General features: G+C 45.0%; 1 protein-coding gene across 2 annotated transcripts in view; it reads right to left on the bottom strand.

The window, feature by feature from the left end:
* ITPRID1 (ITPR interacting domain containing 1) overlaps nucleotides 1-23,198 on the bottom strand; it is a 64,475-nt gene that overhangs the window by 20,562 nt on the left and 20,715 nt on the right. For both annotated transcript variants that reach the window (XM_028750876.2, XM_028750875.2), the window contains exons 6-9: nucleotides 23,056-23,142; nucleotides 18,997-19,199; nucleotides 16,036-16,601; nucleotides 12,864-12,918 (exon numbers count right to left, since the gene is read on the bottom strand). In XM_028750876.2, coding sequence (XP_028606709.2) covers nucleotides 12,864-12,918; nucleotides 16,036-16,601; nucleotides 18,997-19,199; nucleotides 23,056-23,142 — 911 coding nt within the window. The remainder of the gene's footprint in view (nucleotides 1-12,863; nucleotides 12,919-16,035; nucleotides 16,602-18,996; nucleotides 19,200-23,055; nucleotides 23,143-23,198) is intronic.

The raw sequence follows: 23,198 nt of genomic DNA, 5'->3' as shown, positions 1-23,198 counted from the left end.
CAGGCTTCGGCATGCCGGCAACACTCAGCAAGCAGCGGCAGCGCTGCCGCTGCTTGCGGAGAGGTCCGCGAAGCTTGGGCGCGCTGATCTCAGCGCGCGCAGGCTTCGGCATGCCGGCAACTCATCACAAGCAGGTCCGCGAAGCCTTGGCCGGACAGCTTTTGAAGGCAGGCGGGGGGGAGCAAAGACTTTCGCCCCCGCCAGCCTTCAGAAGAGGTCCTGGACCTCTTCTGAAGGAGGGCGGGGGGCAAATGTCTTTGTCCCCCCTGCCTGCCTTCCCAGGAGCTTTTAAATCGCCCCGGACAGCGGAGAAGTCCTCCGCTGTCCGGGGCGATTTTAAAATGCCGCCCGCCAGCATTTTAAGATCGCCCCGGACAGCGGAGAAGCCCTCCGCTGTCCCGGGGTTTTTTAAAATGCTGGGGGTGGGAAGAAAAGCCCTTGTCCCCCCCCCCCAGCCTTCAGAAGAGGTCGGGGGACAGACTGTCCCCGGACCTGGTCTGAAGTCGGTTTCCCTAGGAACGCATTAATTGATTTTCAATGCATTCCTATGGGAAACCGTGCATCGCAAGACGAAAAACTCGCAAGAAGAAAAAACTTGCGGAACGAATTAATTTCGTCTTGCGAGGCACCACTGTATATAATTATATAATATAAAATAACATAATTATTATTGTAAAATTACGGTATATAAAATTGTATAATTATATTAGTAATGCTGTGTCTTAATGTTGCAACCCATCCTGGGACCTTAGAGTAAAGGGTGGATAATAAACAGCAACAACAGCAGCAAAAATAATAACTAGGACCCCCACTGCGATGCTGTCTATCTCCCCACCCTCTTGTGCAGATTTGATAGGATGCTACGGTGCTTGTGCAGGGCTAGGATAAGTATAGTTCAGGGTGGGAGGAATCAAGGGTCTTTCAAAAATTTACCATTTGCCCGATAATAAATGTTGGAAATGTAATGAAACTGAAGGAACATTCTTTCACCTTTGGTGGACATGCCCAAAGATTAAGGCATTCTGGGAGATGATCTATAATGCAGTGTTTCCCAACCTTTTTTGGGCAAAGGCACACTTGTTTCATGAAAAAAATATCGAGGCACACCACCATGCCAGATGGGGAAAGGTCACTTTTTACTTATGTAAAAAAAAAATAAAAAAATAGTAACAGCATAGAAGGTAATGGTTAGGCTAGCATCCCTCTTCCAAATATGCTAGGTTTTTATTTGCAGGGACTGTTCTACATGGGAAAGCATTCAGCACTGTCATTCTCCCATCTGCCATCTGAATTGGTACTATTCTGGGTCAACTTACTCTGCTGCATGTGTAGATGAAAATGGCACCAAGTGTGGGGGAGGGGGCAGAACAGGTTTCAGATACAGGATATTAAGCATACACGTACTTCAGATTGAACTGGTTGCTTGCTTTGCAAGTTTTCATTTCCCAAATGACTGCCTTGGCAAGCGCAATACCTACCAGGCTCAACGCCGGTCTCGCGCTGCCGCTTCCCGCGCTCTCAAGGACCCGGGAGGAGGAAGGCGTGAAGGGAATCCCGAAGGAGCGAAAACCTCGCGCATGCGCAGGCCTTCCGCCTGCGACAGCCCAGTAGGCCGGCCGAAGCGAGCGGTGATGGGATATGGGAGGGAGCTCACTCGCCGCCCCGCGTGTGCCTATGTGGGGCACGTTACAGCCCCGTGACGTCAGCGCCACGCAGGCAGCCAGGCAGGCAGACGGCGAGAGCCCTGCACTGGGCGGCCTCTCCTCGCCGCCGCCGCCCCGCCTCTCGCCGCCCGACTCGCCCGCCTCCCTCCAGGCAACATCTCGCGGCACACCAGGCAACGTCTCGCGGCACACTAGTGTGCCGCGGAACACCGGTTGGGAAACACTGCTATAATGAAATGAAAAAGGTATTTAAATATACCTTTCTGAAGAAACCAGAGGCCTTTCTCCTGGGCATTGTCGGCCAATTGGTGCCAAAGAAGGATAGAACTTTCTTTATGTATGCCACAACAGCAGCAAGAATACTTATCGCAAAGTATTGGAAGACACAAGATCTACCCACCAGGGAAGAATGGCAGATGAAGCTGATGGACTACATGGAATTGGCAGAAATGACTGGCAGAATCCGAGACCAGGGAGAAGAGTCGGTGGAAGAAGATTGGAAAAAATTTAAAGCATATTTACAAAAATATAGCAAAATTAATGAATGTTAGAAGGATGCTGGAATGAAGTCACATGGCGTTAGCAGAAATGTTATAAAGAATTAAGTAAAAATGGAGAGTTAATGGGCCAAAGTGTAAAATTTAAGGTCAGGTTGGGTTAAGGTAAATTATAGAACAAAAATTGAGTAAGATGGAAAGGATTTGCTGAAATAGCTAAATTGAATTAGAATACAAAAAAGGGAGGTGTGAGGAGGTCGATGAAACAAGTAAATGAAAGGTAAAGATATGGAATATTGGATGTGTGTTTTAGTGTTTTTGTTTCTTTTTGTTGTACTGTTGTATTGTTTTCTTTATGTTTTTCTTTTTATGTATTGTAATGTATGTTTTGTTAACTTCTTTATTGTTGTCGTCTTTTCTTCTTTTTTCTGTAATCTTTAAACTTTTAATAAATATCATTAAAAAAAAAAAAAAGCACCTGCGGTGACCTTGATCAGTTTGAATTCTGTATCTCAGAGGCAAAAGCATAATATTAAAACCCATTTTAGAAGGATTGGAAGCATCTTAACATATTTTTGCCACTGGTTCCAATATAATAGGGAGGTTATCCACAGAACCCCAAGCTCCCAAACCACCTTAAAAGATGACTTTGGACCATTTCTTGTATGTAATACATCTTTGTCAGGTTCTCACAGTGTCCTGCCTTCCCAGTTGTTCATATTATCTTCATCTCACTAACTGGCTTTAGTCCAGTTCCTAAGCCTTGCCAAACAGTGAAAAAGCCGGCTGACATCTGTGTCGAGTTCTAATGAAATGAGACACAAAGCTGTGAGTGTTTGGAAGATGCCATTGCTGCTGCGGCAGACCTTCACCCCCCGCAGCTTCCAAGAGATGGAAGCGGGATAAAAACGGTTCTGGGAGAACTGGCGTTGTTGGGGATTCCACAACTGAAAAGTCTTTAAGGATGGAAAAGACTATTCACTGTCAACTGTAGAAAAGACAGGACGAAGCAACATTATGTTACAGCCCAGGTGGCTAACCCCAGGGGGTGGGTGGGAGTCTAATTTTTCCCCATCAGCAAATTTCTCCATCCTCCCCATTTTGGCAGCAGCAGCAGCAGCAGCAAACTAAATAAATAAATAAATTGTAAAGTAGACACGGTACTGGGTTAGGCAATGCAAATCGCCTCTCCCCAGTCATTAGGCTGATCATTCAATGAGTGAAGAGACAGAGAAGATAGCTCTGAGTCCATGCATCTGCTTCTATACGTCCAATGTGCATGTGAGAATGAACACGAGAAAGTTTGGTGTGGCCACAGTAGGCCACAGGTGCTACAGCATTGCACAATTCAAGACTCTCAAACAGGGATGGTTGGCTTTTGTCATAGAGATGCAATGCAATCCGCTGTCGTTTCATTGTGTTCCAGAGAAACATAAGAGCCAGTTTATGTGTTGCTTTCACTTTTTACACACAAGTTAACTGCTGTGCCAGAGCCACAGCTCAGGGACTGGATCTATGCCTTGTCCCAGCTTCAATCCATGGGATTTCCAAGCAGGGCAGGTAAAGACTCCTGCCTGAAACCCCAAAGAATTCCTACCAGTCAGTGCACACAGGATTGTGTGCTAAGTAGACCAATGGTTTGATTTGGTATGATCCTGGCCCGACTGTGCAGGCTGCCTATTAGTTACTGGGCCCAGTTCAAAGCACTGGTTTTGACCTATAAAGCCTTAAATGGCTCAGAACCACAATACCACAAGGACCTCCTTTCCCCATATAAACCGTCCCAGACTCTGCAAGAATCATCAGAGGCTCTTCTTCATGATGATGATGGGTGGCTAAGCTGTGACTACCACACACCACCCCTACTTCTTCTGCTAGCTGGGGCTGATGGGAAATGCAGCCCAGGAACATTTGGTGGGCCACAGATTCCCCACTCCTGTTGCACAGAATAAGGCTATCATTGGCTATCAGCCAGGATGACCAAATGCAGCCTTCAGGATTCAGGGGCCACATGCCACTGAAGACCAGAGATTGAAGACCAGAGACCTTCTAGCCTGGCCAGTTGGCCACTATGGAAACTGGATGTTGGATCAGACAGACTGCTTGTCTGATCCAGTGGGCCTCTTCTTATGCTCTTAGTCAAGGAAGGTGATTAATATTTGAGACGGCGGTTCCTTCTATCTTGATTTCATCTAAGCCAGACCTCGATTGAGCTCTGCAAAGAGGCTGATACGTCAATCTCCTGCCGCAGAGGAAAAGCGACGTCTGAGATTAGCTCGAGGCTGTCCCCAAAGCACTTCAACTCTTTAGGATTTTGTGAGCGTCCACGGCCACATCTTTCCCCTCACATTCCCAACATGAGGCAACCGGGATCGTAGCAAGGTGGCCAGGGATTATTTGCAGGCGAGGAGAGGGGAAGGCAAAGTTGGAAGCTCAGTAGCATTGAGTGACAATGTGACATGCTCATTTTGACTAGCGAGCAAAGCAGCATGGTAATGTGGTAGAGGGACCCTGGGACCCATGGCAGGCTGCCAGTGACATTAGGAGAGTCACACATGAATTCATTTGGACAGGATGCAGACCTTTTCCACATCAGACTTAAGGCTGGCAAATTCCCAGTGCATTGTAACACCTAAATCTTTGTTACGATGCTCAGCGATGCAGTTAACCTCTCTGCCTAGATTAGGCAGTAGACTTTTTCATACACACAGAGAGACGGAATAAACATTTGTTTCCTTCTAATGCCGTCACTTGATGATCATGTTGAAGACTGTAACATGAAGAGTATTTGGTGAACAGTGGAAAGGTCCTGAAGGCTGTAATGTACAGTGGTACCTCGGGTTAAGTACTTAATTCGTTCTGGAGGTCTGTTCTTAACCTGAAACTGTTCTTAACATGAAGTACCACTTTAGCTAATGGGGCCTCCCGCTGCTGCCGCCGCGCAATTTCTGTTCTCATCCTGAAGCAAAGTTCTTAACCCGAGGTACTATTTCTGGATTAGCGGAGTCTGTAACCTGAAGCGTATGTAACCTGAAGCATGTGTAACCCGAGGTACCACTGTAAATGAAACACGAGAAAAAAGGAAGATTGTTTCAGAGGAGCAGTGGATGGTAGGAAGGAGCAGTTGCCATTAAATAACTACCACTGAAGTTGCAAACTTAAGGAAGGGGCCATGGTTCAGTGGTAGAGCTACTTTGCATGCAGAAGGTCCCGGGTTCATCAACAGAAGTAAGGTGTCCAGACCAAGGGAAGAAATACAGTCATACCTCGGGTTACAGACGCTTCAGGTTGTGTTTTTTCGGGTTACGGACCCACTGAAACCCAGAAGTACTGGAACAGGTTACTTCCGGGTTTCGGTGGTTGTGCAGGCACAGAAGCGCTAAATCGCACTTTGCGCATGCGCTGAAGCGCCGAATTGCGACCCACGCAGACGCGGCGCTGCAGGTTGCGAATGCTGCGGGTTGCGAACGTACCTCCCGCACAGATCACATTCGCAACCCAAGTGTCCACTGTAGTACCACTCTATTCTGCTTTGGACAGACCACACTTGGAATACTGCGTCCAATTCTGGGCACCACAAGATGGATGCTGACAAGCTGGAGTGTGTGCAGAGGAGGGCAACCAAAATGATCAAGGGTCTGGAAACTAAGCCTTACGAGGAGCGCATGAAGGAGCTGGGTATGTTTAGCCTGGAAAAGAGGGAACTGAGAGGAGACATGATAGCCATCTTCAAATATCTTAAGGGCTGTCACATGAAAGAGGGAGCATGTTTGTTTTCTCCTGCTCTGGAGGGTAGGACTTGAGGCAATGGCTCCAAGTTACAAGAAAGGAGATTCCAATTAACCATTCGGAAAAATTTTCTGACAGTAAGAGCTGTTTGACAGTGGAACAGACTCCCACTAGAGGTGGTCGACTCACCTTCCTTGTCGGTTTTTAAGCAGATGTTGGATGGCCATCTGTCATGGGTGCTTTAGCTGAGATTCCTGCATGGCAGGGGGTTGGACTAGACAACCCTTGGGTCCCTCCCAGTTCTAAGATTCTATGATTCTATGAATCCCTCCCTGGCACCTGCAGGTAGGACTGGGAGAGAACCTTTGATAAGTTTGTAAGACTTGCTCTGGCTGCAGTCATTCACTATCCCTCCTCATCCAATGGTCTGGGTGACTCTGGCATTGGACAGCCATAGATGGGGAAGTTGTGGATGGTGTTCAGTGATGTTTTACTCAAAGTAGTCCTAGAGCTAGCGTGTTCATTAATCTCAATGGGTCTACCCTGAGTAAAAAGTCATTGGGTTCTGCCCTACATCGATGTTTAACGTTGCTACCTTGCTGCCTCTACAGGTGATGAGAGCATGCCATAAAAACCACAGGGAGAACTATGTTGTGACCCTCTCACTGGGGATCAGTGAAGTGGTCACAGTGACAGACTAGGACCTAGGAGTTCCAGGGTTCTAATCCCCACTCAATCATGAAACTCTCTAGGTCAGCGGTTCTCAACCTGTGGGTCCCCAGATGTTGTTGGACTACAACTCCCACCATCCCTGAGCTCTGGCCTTGGTAGCTAGGGGTGATGGGAGTTGTAGTTCAACAACATCTGGGGAACCACAGGTTGAGAAAGGCTGCTTTAGGTGATCTTGAACCAGTTAGCCTGACCTGGGTTCTTGCTAGAACAAAATGGGGAGGAGAACCATGACCACCATCTTGAGGTTCTTGGTGGAAAGGAGGACATGGGCCAATTTCTTGAGGAGAAGCTGCAGGCAGAAGGGCTACACTTATCCCTTTTCTCACTCATTGCTTCTACCCAGCTGGAGCATTCTCCTTCTTCCACGTCAGCCTTCCCAGAGATGTGGCAATAAACATCTGGTACCCCGGCTCTAGGTGGGAGGCAGGCTTATGAGGAAATCACTGGAAATTGGCATTCCTCTGCTATTTCCAGATGTTTGATGGTGACCTGGGATACTCAGCCTCTCAGATGTTTAGCGCCAGCCTATTGCAATTGCATCGGCCAATGCAGTTATATCCCATAATTCTATGAGGTTATGTTACAGCTCAAAAATATTAGGCAAGGGTGTAAGTGGACAAGACATAACAACTGGGAAAGAAAGAAAGACAGGGAACTATGAAATGTTGTGGTGCTCTCTCTTATACCAGATTTTTAAAAAGAAAAACCAATAGCCAATCCTATCAAATGGTAAGGACCATGCATTAAACATCATTCTATTTATTCCTGCCCATTATTCGTCAACATGCAGATATTTTCAGATAAACTATGCGAACCATAGGACTTCATAGGAAATTTAAGAGACGTGATTTGAAGAAATGTGACTGGGGGGAGGGGAAGAGAGATTTTAAATAATAAGTGCACCCATAATACCTTTTGCCCATCTTTAGCTTTTGGCAAGCAACTACCATCTGTGAAAACCAACACAACTTGCCCGCCGCCATCAGAAACAGGGAAATGATTGTGGCACTCTTTCTCGCCATCAAGCAATCGTTCCCATATGTACTTTACGGGAGGATAATAAACAGGATTCACACTATTGGAACACAGTCAATTAAGAAAAATGCCGATTGCCTTCTGCAGATATTCCCATGGTGCCAAACTGTACGTGAAAGAGATCGCAAGGAGGAGGAGGAGGAGGAGGAAGGGAAGGTGTGATAATTAAAAGCATTGCCACTCAATAAGTCAGGGGAGCTAATATGTCAGCTCAGCAGGCTGGGGAGGTAAATGTACCCAGCTGCTGGAAAGACTCGAGTGCGGTTTGGTCCCTGGCACCACTTGTTGGGACAAGATGAATCGCAAAAGGCTGCGGAAGTGAGTATCCAGGCTACCGTGTGCCAGATGGAGGCGGTTACTTTCTCTGATTGATTGCCTCTTGGGCTGCAAAGGGGGCTTTTCAGCCAACGGATGCTGTTGCATGAGCAGAGCCGGTTTGGGGGCCAGCTATTCCTTCTTTGGTCAGGGCCCCCTTGGGAAAAGCTGTCTGGGGTGGAGGGGGGGAAGAGACAGGGGGACAAGCCCAAAGAAGAAGAGTTTGGATTTGATATCCCGCTTTATCACTACCCGAAGGAGTCTCAAAGTGGCTAACATTCTCCTTTCCCTTCCTCCCCCACAACAAACACTCTGTGAGGTGAGTGGGGCTGAGAGACTTCAAGGTCACCCAGCAGCTGCATGCAGAGGAGCGGGGAAGCAAACCTGGTTCACCAGATTATCAGACTACTGCTCTTAACCACTACACCACACTGGCGATGGTGTTGATGGACACCAACATGCACAAATGCCATACCTGTTACAATTAAGGGTTGCTGCTGCTGAATTTTCAGCCACATGCTATCTTAGACACCTTCACGTCCTCCCCAAAAGCCAGCTGAAAAGGGAAAAGCACTGGTGTGCCATAACAACTCTGTTCCCAGGTGCTGAACCGCGCATCTGCACACCAGGTAAGTTCGGGTGAAAAGAAAAGACAAGGCTACTACAACCAGGCTGCCCTGATCTTCCCTATGCTCTGTGCCTTTCCATTCCTTTGCACTGCCCTGCAGCCAGGATCCTCAAATGGATGTATAAATTGCTGGTAAAATGCGTACATCCTCCTGCTGGGAGCTAAGTGCCCGTCAGACATTTGCTGGGCCTCCCTAATACAGGACAGTGAGCAAAGCTTCATTACAGAACAATGGCGTTTGCTGCCAGAGCTTACAGATTTGAATAAACAACAAATAAGCAACATCTGCTCCAGCATATGTGTATGGTGGGAAAAAAGTCACAAAATAAAAGAATTTGTAAATGCCAAAAGCAACACTAAACTGCCAGTGCTACTGTAGAGTGAATTTTTAATTGCACATGCATACAAGGCAGGCTGTGGGTATTAGTCTCACATATGTCTGGTTGCTGCCAACCTGGGAGTATAGATGAATTTAATTAAATAAGGATTATCCCTTCTCCCCAGTACAATTACTTATTTATAACAATGATAAAATTGCCTAATAAAAATTGTAATATTTTGTGTAGAACACACACACACACACACACACACACACACACACACACACACACACAAATTGCTCGAAAACACTCCGGTATTCCTTGGAAGTTATCTAGAGATGCTTGGGGTTTGAGTGTCTTTTAGAATTAAGTCTCTGCATTCAGCTCAAGGGGAAGGAAAGACGAAAGGAGCATCAGGATGCCTGGCAAAGGGAACAGCTAAGAGAAGCAGCTCACAGCAGCCAAGAAATGGTATTTCACTGCATGAGGAGTGTGGGTGTGTGGGTGTGTGGGTGTTGTGCAAAATTTTGAGCAATTGGATGAGGACTGAGGCTTGGCCCAAGAGCTAAGGGACCCAGGTACATTGGAAAGCATTTTCATCATGTCTACGAAACCAAAATACTCAGTCTGCATCTTCCTCTTTCATGCTCAGATAGATCTACCATACAGAGTAGTCTGTGCCCCTAACCAACTCTTATAAATATGGCCAGATTTAAAGTACATGAATTAGAGTGGGGGGGGGGAGGGCAGTACTTGACCGTTTGGAATAATTAACTCATCTCATACCTGAAGTCTCAGGACAAAAAAAATCTCATTTCAAAGCTCCGTTTTGAAATGAGACTTTTTTTTAAATGATGGAAACAAAATGAAAAAAATCCTTCCAGTAGCACCTTAGAGACTAACTAAGTTTGTTATCGTGGGACGCAGGTGGCGCTGTGGGTTAAACCACAGAGCCTAGGACTTGCCGATCAGAAGGTCGGCGGTTCGAATCTCCGCGACGGCGTGAGCTCCCGTTGTTTGGTCCCTGCTCCTGCCAACCTAGCAGTTCGAAGGCACATCAAACTGCAAGTAGATAAATAGGTACCGCTCTGGTGGGAAGGTAAACATCCTACCCATCCGTGCGCTGCTTTGGTTAGCCAGAAGCGGCTTAGTCATGCTGGCCACATGACCCGGAAGCTGTATGCCAGCTCCCTCGGCCAGTAAAGCGAGATGAGCGCTGCAAACCCCAGAGTCGGCCATGACTGGACCTAATGGTCAGGGGTCCCTTTACCTTTACCTAAGTTTGTTATTGGTATGAGCTTTCATGTGCATGCACACTTCTTCAGATACATTTTTTTTTAAAAAGGTAAGGAACAAAATAGAGTATGAATTACATTTCAGTACTATGTTTTCCTAATAGGTATACCCAAGTACTTTTTTTTCTTCAAAAAAAATGTTTAGGGGGTACTCTCATTTTCCTACTCATATTGAAATACTGCCCCTCAATGAGGCCAAACTAAGATTGACAAAATGTTTAGGGGTATGCGTCCCCCCAGAAAAAAAGCACTGGGTATACCTTGTCATCTCATTCATAGTTTATTATTTATATTTATTGACATAAATATTGATGGCATTTTCATAAAAATATAGCAAGATGGCATACAGGATACAACATTGCTATCAGATAAATACAAACGTCAGTAATAAAAAAAATCCTGAAGCCTTAAAATAATAATAATAAATAATGTAAAATAGCAATAAATACTGGGCTGGATGAATCCCAAGATGGAATTAAGATTGCCGGAAGAAATATCAACAATCTCAGATATGCAGATGACACAACCTTGATGGCAGAAAGTGAGGAGGAATTAAAGAACCTTTTAATGAGGGTGAAAGAGGAGAACGCAAAATATGGTCTGAAGCTCAACATCAAAAAAACAAAGATCATGGCCACTGGTCCCATCACCTCCTGGCAAATAGAAGGGAAAGAAATGGAGGCAGTGAGAGATTTTACTTTCTTGGGCTCCATGATCACTGCAGATGGTGACAGCAGTCACGAAATTAAAAGACACCTGCTTCTTGGGAGAAAAGCAATGACAAACCTAGACAGCATCTTAAAAAGCAGAGACATCACCTTGCCAACAAAGGTCCGTATAGTGAAAGCTATGGTTTTCCCAGTAGTGATGTATGGAAGTGAGAGCTGGACCATAAAGAAGGCTGATCGCCGAGGAATTGATGCTTTTGAATTATGGTGCTGGAGGAGACTCTTGAGAGTCCCATGGACTACCCATTCTTAAGGAAATCAGCCCTGAGTGCTCACTGGAAGGACAGATCCTGAAGCTGAGGCTCCAATACTCTGGCCACCTCATCTGCATTGGCTCCCAGTACATTTCCGAGCTGTCACAGCAGCCACGAAATTAAAAGACGCCTGCTTCTTGGGAGAAGGGCAATGACAGGCCTAGACAGCATCTTGAGAAGTAGAGACGTCACCTTGCCAACAAAGGTCCGTATAGTTAAAGCCATGGTTTTCCCAGTAGTGATGTATGGAAGTGAGAGCTGGACAATAAAGAAGGCTGATCGCCGAAGAATTGATGCTTTTGAATTATGGTGCTGGAGAAGACTCTTGAGAGTCCCATGGACTGCAAGAAGATCAAACGCATCCATTCTTAAGGAAATCAGCCCTGAGTGCTCACTGGAAGGACAGATCGTGAAGCTGAGGCTCCAGTACTTTGGCCACCTCATGAGAAGAGAAGACTCCCTGGAGAAGACACTGATGCTGGGAAAGATGGAGGGCATAAGGAGAAGGGGGCGACAGAGGACGAGATGGTTGGATAGTGTTTCCGAGGTTACCAGCATGAGTTTGACCAAACTGCGGGAGGTAGTGGAGGACAGAGGTGCCTGGCGTGCTCTGGTCCATGGGGTCACGAAGAGTCGGACACGACTAAACGACTAAACAACAACAACAACAACAAACGTTTCCGAGCACAATTCAAAGGGTTGGTGCTGACCTTTAAAGCCCTAAACGGCCTTGGTCCTGTATACCTGAAGGAGCGTCTCCACCCCCATCATTCAGCCCAGACACTGAGATCCAGCACTGAGGGCCTTCTGGTGGTTCCCTCATTGTGAGAAGTGAGGTTATAGGGAACCAGACTGGGCAGGGTTCCTGTACAGGTACCACCTCTTCAGATTCTGCCCCCCAAGGTGGTAGTTTCACCCCACCTCATGGGCAGGCAGGCAGGCAGGCCCCGACTGCTGTAACTAGCACTTATGAAACCCATACATTATTACCTGGTGGTATTTTATGATGCCAACTGAAGGCTGCTCTAGCCATTTGCTTTTGACACCTCCACAATGTACCTAATGTAGGTCCCAGTTCTACCACAATTCACACATAGATTTTCGTGAGACTTTGGGTGCAGTTGAAACCTTGCACAGCACACAACTAAGAGCAGACCTAAATGGTTGACCAATATGATGATGACATTGCTTATATAGAACAAAAAACAATGCAGAGCTAGTAGCAGAGCGGACTGGCTAATGGTGCAAACAGCAAGCCACATATCTCTGGTGTAACTCAACCATGAAATCTCAGGCTCTACTTCCTACCTTCTAGCAAATAAGAATTACTCAGAAAACGCATCTTAGGAACACCAACAATCAAAGTCTACTGAAAAGAAGATACTTCCTGCAATCTCTTTTGTTTACTTCCATCCCACTCTCCTACCCATTTACAACTTGTCTCTTACAAGAATCCCATCCATCCATCCATCCATCCATCCATCCATCCATCTGAAACTCTCCTTCAAAACAGGGAGGGTTTATATGTTGAATAAAGACATCAGGTTGTGAGGGAATGTTTTTGGTTGACCACTCAGTCCATATCTCTGGCATTTCCATTTCCAAGGCTCTCACATACGGCAAATTTGCAAAAAGTTATAGAGCAATTATGGTTGCTAATACCCACCTGAAGTGCTTTCAAGAGGATTTCCCCAGGAAGATTCATCCTCAAAGCTCTGGATCTGCGACAGGAGAGGGGGAAAACACTCCTTAAAGCAGCTCGTTTTTGTTTACTATTAAAAGTATATTTCTTCACTTTGACATTAGGATTTCAAACTAAAACAACACTGAACAAGGCAACGCTGAATGTTCTTCTGTTGTTGATGCGCCTTTGAAAATAGAACTTGGGTTTGGGGCTGTAAGTTAGAGTTTATAACACAGATCTGTTCCACGTGATACTACTGCCAGGTCAAAGCACATTTTTGCCTAGTGGAAATCTCTCTCAAAAAGAAAAATCAAGTGTTGAGTGCCAATGGTAGGCTCTTGCCCATTGAGACTGGCAAGGTGGGAGACCTGCGGTTGTTGGATGCCAGAGCCAAGGATATGTGGATCCAACTAATTCTAGATTTGTCCCCGTCCTCTTCTCTGTTAAGGTCTACATTTACAACACTGTGACTAAGGAGGAGGAAACTGACAGCCAGTGCCACTCTCTGGACTAGTTGTAAGTAAGAATGCAGGTTGTTATGTACTGAGTTGAATTGGATACAAAATGCAGCAGTCTGATTGGTCCTAGAACAATAGGATTCAGAATGCAGCAGTCTGATTGGTCCTAGAACAATAGGATTCGGAATGCAGCAGTCTGATTGGTCCTAGAACAATAGGATTCGGAATACAGCAGTCTGATTGGTCCTAGAATAATAGGATTCAGAATGCAGCAGTCTGATTGGTCCTAGAACAATAGGATCCAGATTGCAGCAGTCTGACTGGTCCGCAGGAGCCACCCAATCCAACTCCAGGTGGAAGTGAATCCGCATCCTGATTGGCCTACAGGAGAATCCCAGAATTAGCCAATCGCGTGGGGTCCATTATGTAAATAATGTATGTACAGCAGACATTTCGGGGGAACTTCCATTTCTCACTACTATGAGCTGAATAAAGAGCATAAAATCCACACTCAACTCTGCGTATATTTCACAGGTGGTGACTGGCTGAGGTGGATGGGGCAGGCCCTTATTCACCCAAATGGATTGGTCTCCATGGGTAAGTGCTGCCAGAATACGAAACACTGAGAAACAAGAAGGAGGGATGAGCACAAGTGCATTAAAAAACCCCTAAGGGCAATCCCCTCCTTCCCCAAAACAGCCCAATGAGGGCTGAGATAAATTAATCATGGTTTGTAGCGTGAATATGAATGGTCAGGTCTTTATGGCTTTCATTATGCCCCTAAGAACCGTTTGGGCATTACCCAGAGTGGAGACTATGAACAATGCACTGCAGAGAAGGCAACTGCTACAACTGAGGGGCCCCTCTTATTTTCTGATGAAACATCTCCGTATCAGATTATGCCCTGGTCATCTCTGTCACCTTCATGTCCCACAAGCAAGTGACAGGGAGGCAGACGACTTAGTTTGATGCAGAGATGTCCTTTCTCAGTCTGCTGCATCCAAGTCTTTATTCACACTTGTATTCCATATTTGTAGCTCTGCAGGAGCTGGCTACAGAGAAGAGGAGGGAAATCAGTCACTGGCCAGAGAACCAAGGGCTTGTATAACAACTGGCAGCACTTTTCTTGGTACAGTCTCAAGGTAAAGGTAAAGGGACTCCTGACCATTAGGTCCAGTCGCGGACGACTCTGGGGTTGTGGCGCTCATCTCGCCTTATTGGCCGAGGGAGCCGGCGTACAGCTTCCGGGTCATGTGGCCAGCATGACTAAGCCACTTCTGGCGAACCAGAGCAGCGCACGGAAACGCCGTTTACCTTACCACCGGAGCGGTACCTATTTATCTACTTGCACTTTGACGTGCTTTCAAACTGCTAGGTTGGCAGGAGCAGGGACCGAGCAACAGGAGCTCACCCCGTGGCGGGGATTCGAACCGCCAACCTTCTGATGAAGAATCTTAAATATTTCTGCAAGCACCTTTAGAATTGAGCACAATAAAGTGAATGAAGTATTGGGGTGGTATATTGAGGGTTTTGGGGGGAGGGTGTCTTCTTCTCAAACTGCTTGAAAATATTGCCCTCTTCACACTTTAAATCATAAACACATCTCTCATAAACACCCGAACCCATAATGACCCAAAATTAGCATGCATAGCTAATGATAGGAAATAATCATTCAGTGATCATGTCATACTATAACGCTCACAGGCCAGCATCTAAAAACAAGGATGTTGCTAGTATCACATCAATCCCCAAATGACATGCTATATCCAAACTTCTGATTGTAACCGACTTCCAATCTTCCAGTCACCACTCTCCACTACAGAATGAAGAAATATGGTTTCTTTTCTTCCTGACTTGCCCTTCCCAAAACAATGTGGTGAACCAAAACTCACCTATTATTTGAAATGTACACACTTCAACAAACAAAAAAATTGTGTACAAAAATTGGTACATTGGGGGGTGAGGAACGTGCCTAAGTGTGCATATATTGGTGAAAACAGCATTAGCATTCATCATATTAGGAGAAATTACTTACAAAAAGGAGAATTGTTTCAGGACTTCCTGGCAAAATAACAAATTGATACAGAAATGTGATGAACTGGAGACTGGTAAAATGAAATTGACACTGGATGGGCTGGGTCTAGAGTTATGTTTCATGGCCTATGGATTTCTAATTCATTGGAGGAGTTTTATTCTTTTATGTAAAGGTAAAGGGACCCCGGACCATTAGGTCCAGTCATGGACGACTCTGGGGTTGCGGTGCTCATCTCGCTTTACTGGCCGAGGGAGCCAGCGTACAGCTTCCGGGTCATGTGGCCAGCATGACTAAGCCGCTTCTGGCGAACCAGAGCAGCGCATGGAAATGCCATTTACCTTCCTGCTGGAGTGGTACCTATTTATCTACTTGCACTTTGACGTGCTTTCAAACTGCTAGGTTGGCAGGAGCAGGAACCGAGCAATGGGAGCTCGCCTCATTGCGGAGATTCGAACCGCCTACCTTCTGATATGGTTTAACCCATATATTTTTAACAATGATCTATGGTTTACTTTATTTTTTTTACTGCTATAAGCCACTTTGGGCAAGCATTGACTGGAAAGTGGCATAGAACTATTTTAAAATAAGATGTACACTAAAACCAGCTTTCCTCTGTGCCTCCATCACCTGTCTATGCACAACACACAGCAATCTGTCTTACCTCCTCCATTTCAAAGGAATCTGAAGGCTTGCAGTTTAAGCTAGACACTCTCTTGAGCATATGGGTCAAAAGGATATTGGGTTCTTTGCGTGGTCTGTCTTTAACGAGCATCTCAGAGGTGGAAGGAAGATGAGGCAGTTTCACTGGAAGGTGAGGCAACACCCAAGGTTTACTTGCTATGGATTGTGGAGGCTTTGCCTCCTTCTCACTTGGAAACGGCTCTTCTTTCAGAGGGACCAAGGCAGGGTTTTCAGACAAGCCAGTCCGCATTGCCATGTGCAGGTCCACATCAACAGAAGAATTGTCTTCTTTGGCCTGGCATGTGCCAGCATTTCGGTAGGCTTGAGGGCCATGCATTGTTGTCTGCCTGGACACTTTTCTCAGGAGCTGACCTATTCTCCTCCTCTTTGCCTGTGTGACCACAAGTTTCCGCTTAGGAGAGCCCACTGCAGAATTCTCCTCTCCGGTTCTCTCTTCCGACTTGTGATGCAGGGTGTTGATGTCATTCAGCAAAGAAGAAAAGGCACTAGTCACATGATCCAGGACTTCCAATTGCCGAAAACGTCCTGATGTTTGAGACAGATGAAAACAAAACTTATACATTTATTTGTTTAGTTGCAGACCAAACCTAGAAAGCTTCCAGGCTTCATACAACAAGCTGAAGGCAGACAACGCTAAATCTCTAAACTCAGATCGTATTGTTAACACTGCAGTGTGGTTGCTGCCGCAGAGCTTTGTGGCTGTCACACATGTTGTACATAGTTATATGTCTATAAACGTTTGGCAGCTCTATTTTATGAATCAGAACTGAAATTCCTTTGAAATTTGCCCTTCTTTGAGTTTTGTGGTGCAGTTCTCAACCCCAAAAATGTGTACAAAAGCTATGTGTGTTTAGGGAAAATGGGTCCCAAAATGCATATGAAATAAATAAATTAATGATGATGTGTTATATATTAATGAATACATTCGATTGGGATAAATGGCTTATGAAATTGCACGTATTAGGAAAACTGTGAATAAAATGCGTATGATTTTTGTATGCAGACTTCTTAAAAATGTCGGCTGATGTAGAAATGGAGTGAACTAAACTTAAAAATGGAAAAATGAAGGACTGTAAGAAACTGTAAGAAACTAGAATTGGCAGATTTATTCATTCCTAATCATGTGTAACCTTAGAACACATGCATCGGCAACCCCGACAGAGGGAAACATGCTGTTATTAAAAGGACTCCCATGGTCCAACCATTTATGGATTGCAATGAGGGAAATGGCCTCAGGAGAGAACCTTTGCCATGATAAAGATATCTTGGAGGGAACTATTAATTGATTCTAATCTGGGTATTTGCAGAGGTGAATCAGAGACTTTTCATTAACCATGCTTCACTCAGCAATAAAACACTGAAGCACACACTCCAGGTTTTTTTTAACACTTATCACATTTATATTAAACCTGTGTGTCAATTTTAAGGTATTTAGAATAAAAGAAAAAGGGGCTCTTTGATAATCAGAAATGGGCAAAGTCATATTATCATCACCTAGTGAGGATTTTTTTACCTGCCCCAAAGATGGAAGGATCTGCTGATTTCAGTTCTTTCAGTTTCTCATTTTTTTTCCATATTAAATTCAGTTGTCCACATTTCTGCAGCAATTTGTGGGTTTTTTGCACGCACACATAATCCTCATGAAAATTCATCAACATTTAGTGAATATTTCTCTGAATAAGCACATGTTTGTAAGCAGCTTTGACTACTGTATACACTTTTCAATCAACTTCCCCTGATATAATGCATTTTTCTATACTAATTTTAATGCATGCCTTTCCCTAACAGATGATTTATTTATTTTTTGGTAAACATTGCTTGGTTGGTGAACTGTATCTCAAAATATGAGCAAGTGTGAATTTTGAAGAAAGGCTGTGCTTTGGTTCTCATTTATTTCCAAAAGTATGGATTTGATAGATCTGCCTTTAAACGTGAACTGAATCAAATTTCTCCCCATCCCTACCTACCACACACATTCTACAAACTAAAAGCTAACAAAGCACCTCATATTAAAGAGCCTTTTTTGAAGCTACCAAAGAGTTGGTCTTCTGAGAGCTGTTCCTATGTAGAAAGGGATAACATGTAAATGGCCCAACCACTTCAGCTTTTGGCCCACACGATCAGTCCTTGTCTGAGTGGTTGTGCCATTTAAGGAGCAGATACTATACAACTGTGCTAGTAATAGAAAAGCAAATTGTCTACATGGCTAAAGTAACATTTGTTGACCTCTTGTGTTCGTTGATCTATTGTAATTGACCTCTTAAGGAGGATAGGCAGACTAAAGTATGAATTCTCCATCTTCTATTCTTTTTAATTCCAACATTAGATTGTATTCATACATTTCAACTTGGCGCTAAGCTAAATAGCCCGACAAACTGAACTTCATATTAGTGCAAGCCATACTGACAACTTCTTCTCTTACAGAAACTAGATTTCGAACATTCTAACAGCTTCTTTCTCTGACTGAGCATTTTTTGACATCATCCCAGCTCAGCCAATGAGGGTCTGAAGCCTCACAGGAACTACTACAAATTCAGTATACTATACAGTATAGATATAGTGGGTCAGATTCTCCTTTCATTATCAAAGCAGAGTATTATTTTCTGCTATAGTCTGATTGAATGGGCTTACATAGAAAGCAATTCTGAATCAGAGGCGGCCATAATGGAAACCCTTTCAGACACTCAAAGCTGGCTGCTGTCCAAAAATACCTTGCCATATTTATTAAGTGCAGATACCTCAGTTGATTTCAATGAATAGTCCACTGGACTAACCTCTCAAAGTGTTTGATGGTTGTAATAAGATTTATTCTCCTGATCTTTCCCCCCTCAGCAAAACCTTCTACTCATGAGAATGAGCTCATCTCTCCAAAACCTTTCCTCGCTCCCCACAAGAAAATCTATTATTTTCATTTACTTACCACATAAATTGGGGCTTTCTATATCCATTCGTTTTCTTTGAGCTTCAATGAAGACCCGGATGTTGATTCCATTAGCTATGGAAGCACAACTGATGAACCGGGAAGGGATTTTAGTGCAGATATCCGGCTCATCTGTACCAAACCCCAAATCCAGCAGAATCTCAACTGGATCCTTTTCCGAGAAATCTAACCATTCAGTGACACTATAGAGAAAACAATCACATAAATTATGTTGCTGGATTGATATGGTATTTCATTTCACTAAGCTAAAATATATCCAGAATGAATCATACTCAGTCAAATCAATGTACGTAACTCTGCTTATTTCAGTGGACATACTCTGAGCAAGACTTAACTGGATATTACTCTTCCTTTTTCCTCTTCCTGTCTCATGTCTGTATTGTGGTGCTAGATGACCAATGTGGTACCCTTCAGAGGTTGCTGTACTACATCTCCCATCATCTCTGACCACTGGCCATGCTGGTTTGACCTTATGGGAGTTGGAGCCCAACAAAATCTGGATGTAATGACATTGGCTATCTCTGAACTAGGTAAAGGTAAAGGTACTCCTGACCATTAGGTCCAGTCATGGACGACTCTGGGGTTCCACGCTCATCTTGCTCTATAGGCTGAGGAAGCTGGCGTTTGTCCGCAGTTTTTCCGGGTCATTTGGCCAGCATGACTAAGCCGCTTCTTGCAAAACCAGACCAGCGCATGGAAACGCCGTTTACTTTCCCGCCAGAGCGGTACCTGTTTATCTACTTGCACTTTGACGTGCTTTTGAACTGCTAGGTTGGCAGAAGCTGGGACCGAACAACGGGAGCTCACCCCGTTGTGGAGGTTTGAACCGCCGACCTTCCGATCGGCAAGCCCTAGGCACTGTGGTTTAGACCACAGCACCACCCGCGTCCCATTATCTCTGAGCTAGAGAAGTACAAAATGGCCTGTGAGAAGCTACCACCCAACAAATCTAAATTGACATTGTAAACTTTAAATTTGTTCCCAGATAAATAAACTACGCTTCACAAGAGTAATTTGTTTACATTTATTTATTTATTTATTTATTTATTTATTTATTTATTTGGGCTTATAGCTCACCTCATCCCAATGACTCAAGCCAGGTAACAATGCACACGTCCATTTCAATAATCATTACTCATGTCAAGAGTTTCTGGTAATAATTTTGCTTGTCACCCATCCAACGCTCACTTAAGTACAACTCTCTTTCATGCCATGAAGATTCCTAGGAATGTTTTGGAGTTTTATTAAGTATTAAGGTTTCATCCCTGAAATTAATCAAACTAGAAACATAGTCAATCAGTGGTTGTAATGTAGACAATGGTCAGTGCGCAGCTCCTTCAGTTTAATATTGGTCACTCAAGGACACTGGAACTACAACTCCAGGAAGACTTTGCCTCATGGCCAAACCCTCCACAGAATTCGGCTTCTAACCACACAGAGAAAACTAACACATGGGCCAACATGCAGAGGGCCAGGAGGCCAGCTGGCAAACCCCAGCTGTGCTGTCTCCTTCCACCGGCCCATGCTCTGACGTAAATCAGCGACCCGGGCTTCAAAGCCAGGGCACGCTATCAGCGAGAGAACCGCGCACACAGAATAGGCGTGAGGCTTGTGGAAGCATACTACAACTACAGATTTATTAATCATAAATCAGGACAAAGAAACATGTCTCTCTCTCTCATGTCATCTCAGAGAGAATGGGCAAAGCAAAAGCTATACACAACAGAAGTTCCTAGCATACTGGGCTGGAATGTAAACAGACATGTGAGACACATCTGTTCCTTAAGGTGGAATGGAAATCTTAACACAATACACCCTAATGGAAGTGAACAGAGAGAAGATCCCAAATGATTTCAGAGTTGGAGAGACTTCTCCTATTAAGAGGGAAGGCATCCAAAGGGCCCTTTGGCTCTTTCTCTTTCATGCAACTCAATCCAATTTCCTGGATTGCTGGTCAACTCAACCTCATCTTCAGTTGGAATTGGTCAAACACATCAGGCCCTGTTGCATCCCTGGTTATGTGATTGGGATATCTCTCTCAACATTGCCTGGTGAGAGTTCAGATCCTTTCCTCTCGCCCATCTACTTGCCTCCCTCCTGCCTAATCCCATCCCTTCTCCCGACTTGCTTACTGGCTAATAATAATAATAATAATAATAATAATAATAATAATATATTATTTATACCCCGCCCATCTGGCTGGGTTTCCCCAGCCGCTCTGGGTGGCTTCCAACCGAATATTAAAAACAATACAGCGTCAGACATTAAAAACTTCCCTAAACAGGGCCGCCTTCAGTTGTCTTTTAAAAGTAAAATAGTTGTTTATTGCCTTGACATCTGCTGGGAGGGCGTTCCACAGGGCAGGTGCCACTACCGAGAAGGCCCTCTGCCTGGTTCCCAGTAACCTCACTTCTCGCAGCAAGGGAACCGCCAGAAGGCCCTTAGTGCTGGACTTCAGTCTACTACAACAACAGCAGTAGAACAGAGAAAGGGATGGAGGTCTCTGTCACTGTCATGCCCTTCTCTGGCACCCGGCATACTACTACAGCTGTGAGCAGGCACCAGGACTGCTGGGATATATAGTTTCAGTGCAGCTGTAACACTTGGGGAAATTACACTTTCTGGCATGTAGCCTTAGCAGGGCGCTAAGTGCCGACAGGAGAGGAGGAGAGAAAACCACCCCTTTCTCCATTCTGCTGAAGCAGGAGGAAAGAAAAGTGGCTCGGACAAGGGTAGGGTTTGGAGCTGGATGGCAGGGAAAGAGGACTTTAATTCTTCTCTAGCTCAAATTGGAATCTATCCAGGAGAACTTTCGGGTCTGTGGTGGCCTGCTCCCCTTGTATTTAAGTTGAGGGATGCGGGTGGCACTTTGGTCCAAACCACTGAGCCTCTTGGGCTTGCAGATCAGAAGGTCAGTGGTTCGAATCCCCGCAATGGGGTGCGCTCCTGTGGCTCTGTCCCAGCTCCTGCCAACCTAGCAGTTTGAAAGCACGCCAGTGCAAGTAGATAAATAGGTACCGCTGCGGCAGGAAGGTAAATGGCGGTTCCGTGCGCTCTGGTTTCCTTCACGGTGTTCTGTTGCACCAGAAGCGGTTTAATCATGCTGGCCACATCACCTGGAAAACTGTCTGTGGAAAAATGCCGGCTCCCTCGGCCTGAAAGCAAAATGAGCGCCACAACCCCAGAGTCAGCTTTGACTAGACTTAACCGTCCAGGGGTCCTTTACCATTACCTTTTCTAATTGTTTAAGGTGAGCATTACAAGTTTCGAAAATTTGTTCCTGGAGAGAACCAGAGAACATTCTGAACATTGCGAATCGTAACTAAACCAGGGTCTGAAGCTCAGAGGAATCTGGGGGCAACTGAGCCATGAGAATCTGGCATGTGCTGTGAAGCCACTGAAAAGGAAAATGCTCAGCCACACATCCTCACTAGCTTTGACCACTGTCAGTTACCATGGCAGACCACACTGGTGCTGGAAGATGAAACAATTGAATTGCACACATGCACACACATCTGGAATGGGCCATGGGATGGCTTCTGGATCATCTACCAAGCATGCATATCTATTTAGGTCCAACCACTTTCCGTTTTGGGGGGATCTTTGTTTTTACAATCAAGTGGCATGTAAATTATACAAAACAAACAAACAAACAAACAAACAAACAAACAAACATTTTCTTTGAGCACCAATGCGGGCTTTCTGGGAAATTCTGAGTTGGAAAGGAGGGCAATTTGCATCAGAATTTTTTCCAGTTTGCATCAGAACATTTTCTGCTGCCCTTGAGAGTGATGTAATTTAGCATGTTTATTTTACTCGGATTGAGTAAACAAAGCCAAACACTTCAAAACTGCCAAGTATGCCCAATATTTATTTGCAATTGGCAGCCGTTCGTTGCTACTAATGAACTTGTGAAACAGAAAATTTCCCGCAGAAAAACAAAGCACCAGAAAAAACTTCCCGACCCGCATAGCCGAATTTGAGGCGTGTGCCTTGCACCGTGAAAGCCGCAAACATTGAAATCTGGTTGACGCTGACCTTTTGGGGGCACCGGGAAGAGAATGGGATGAGCCAGCACTATTCCATCGTGAAAGGACCGGCATTTCTGAAAACTGATGCAGGGATCTATAGTAGTGGGAGAAAGCAACAATGAAATTTGTTTACACTCAAGGTCCTCTGGG

Source organism: Podarcis muralis, chromosome 12 (assembly GCF_964188315.1).
Source record: "Podarcis muralis chromosome 12, rPodMur119.hap1.1, whole genome shotgun sequence".
NCBI lineage: Eukaryota > Metazoa > Chordata > Lepidosauria > Squamata > Lacertidae > Podarcis > Podarcis muralis.
This window is presented reverse-complemented; position numbering and strand designations above follow the sequence as displayed.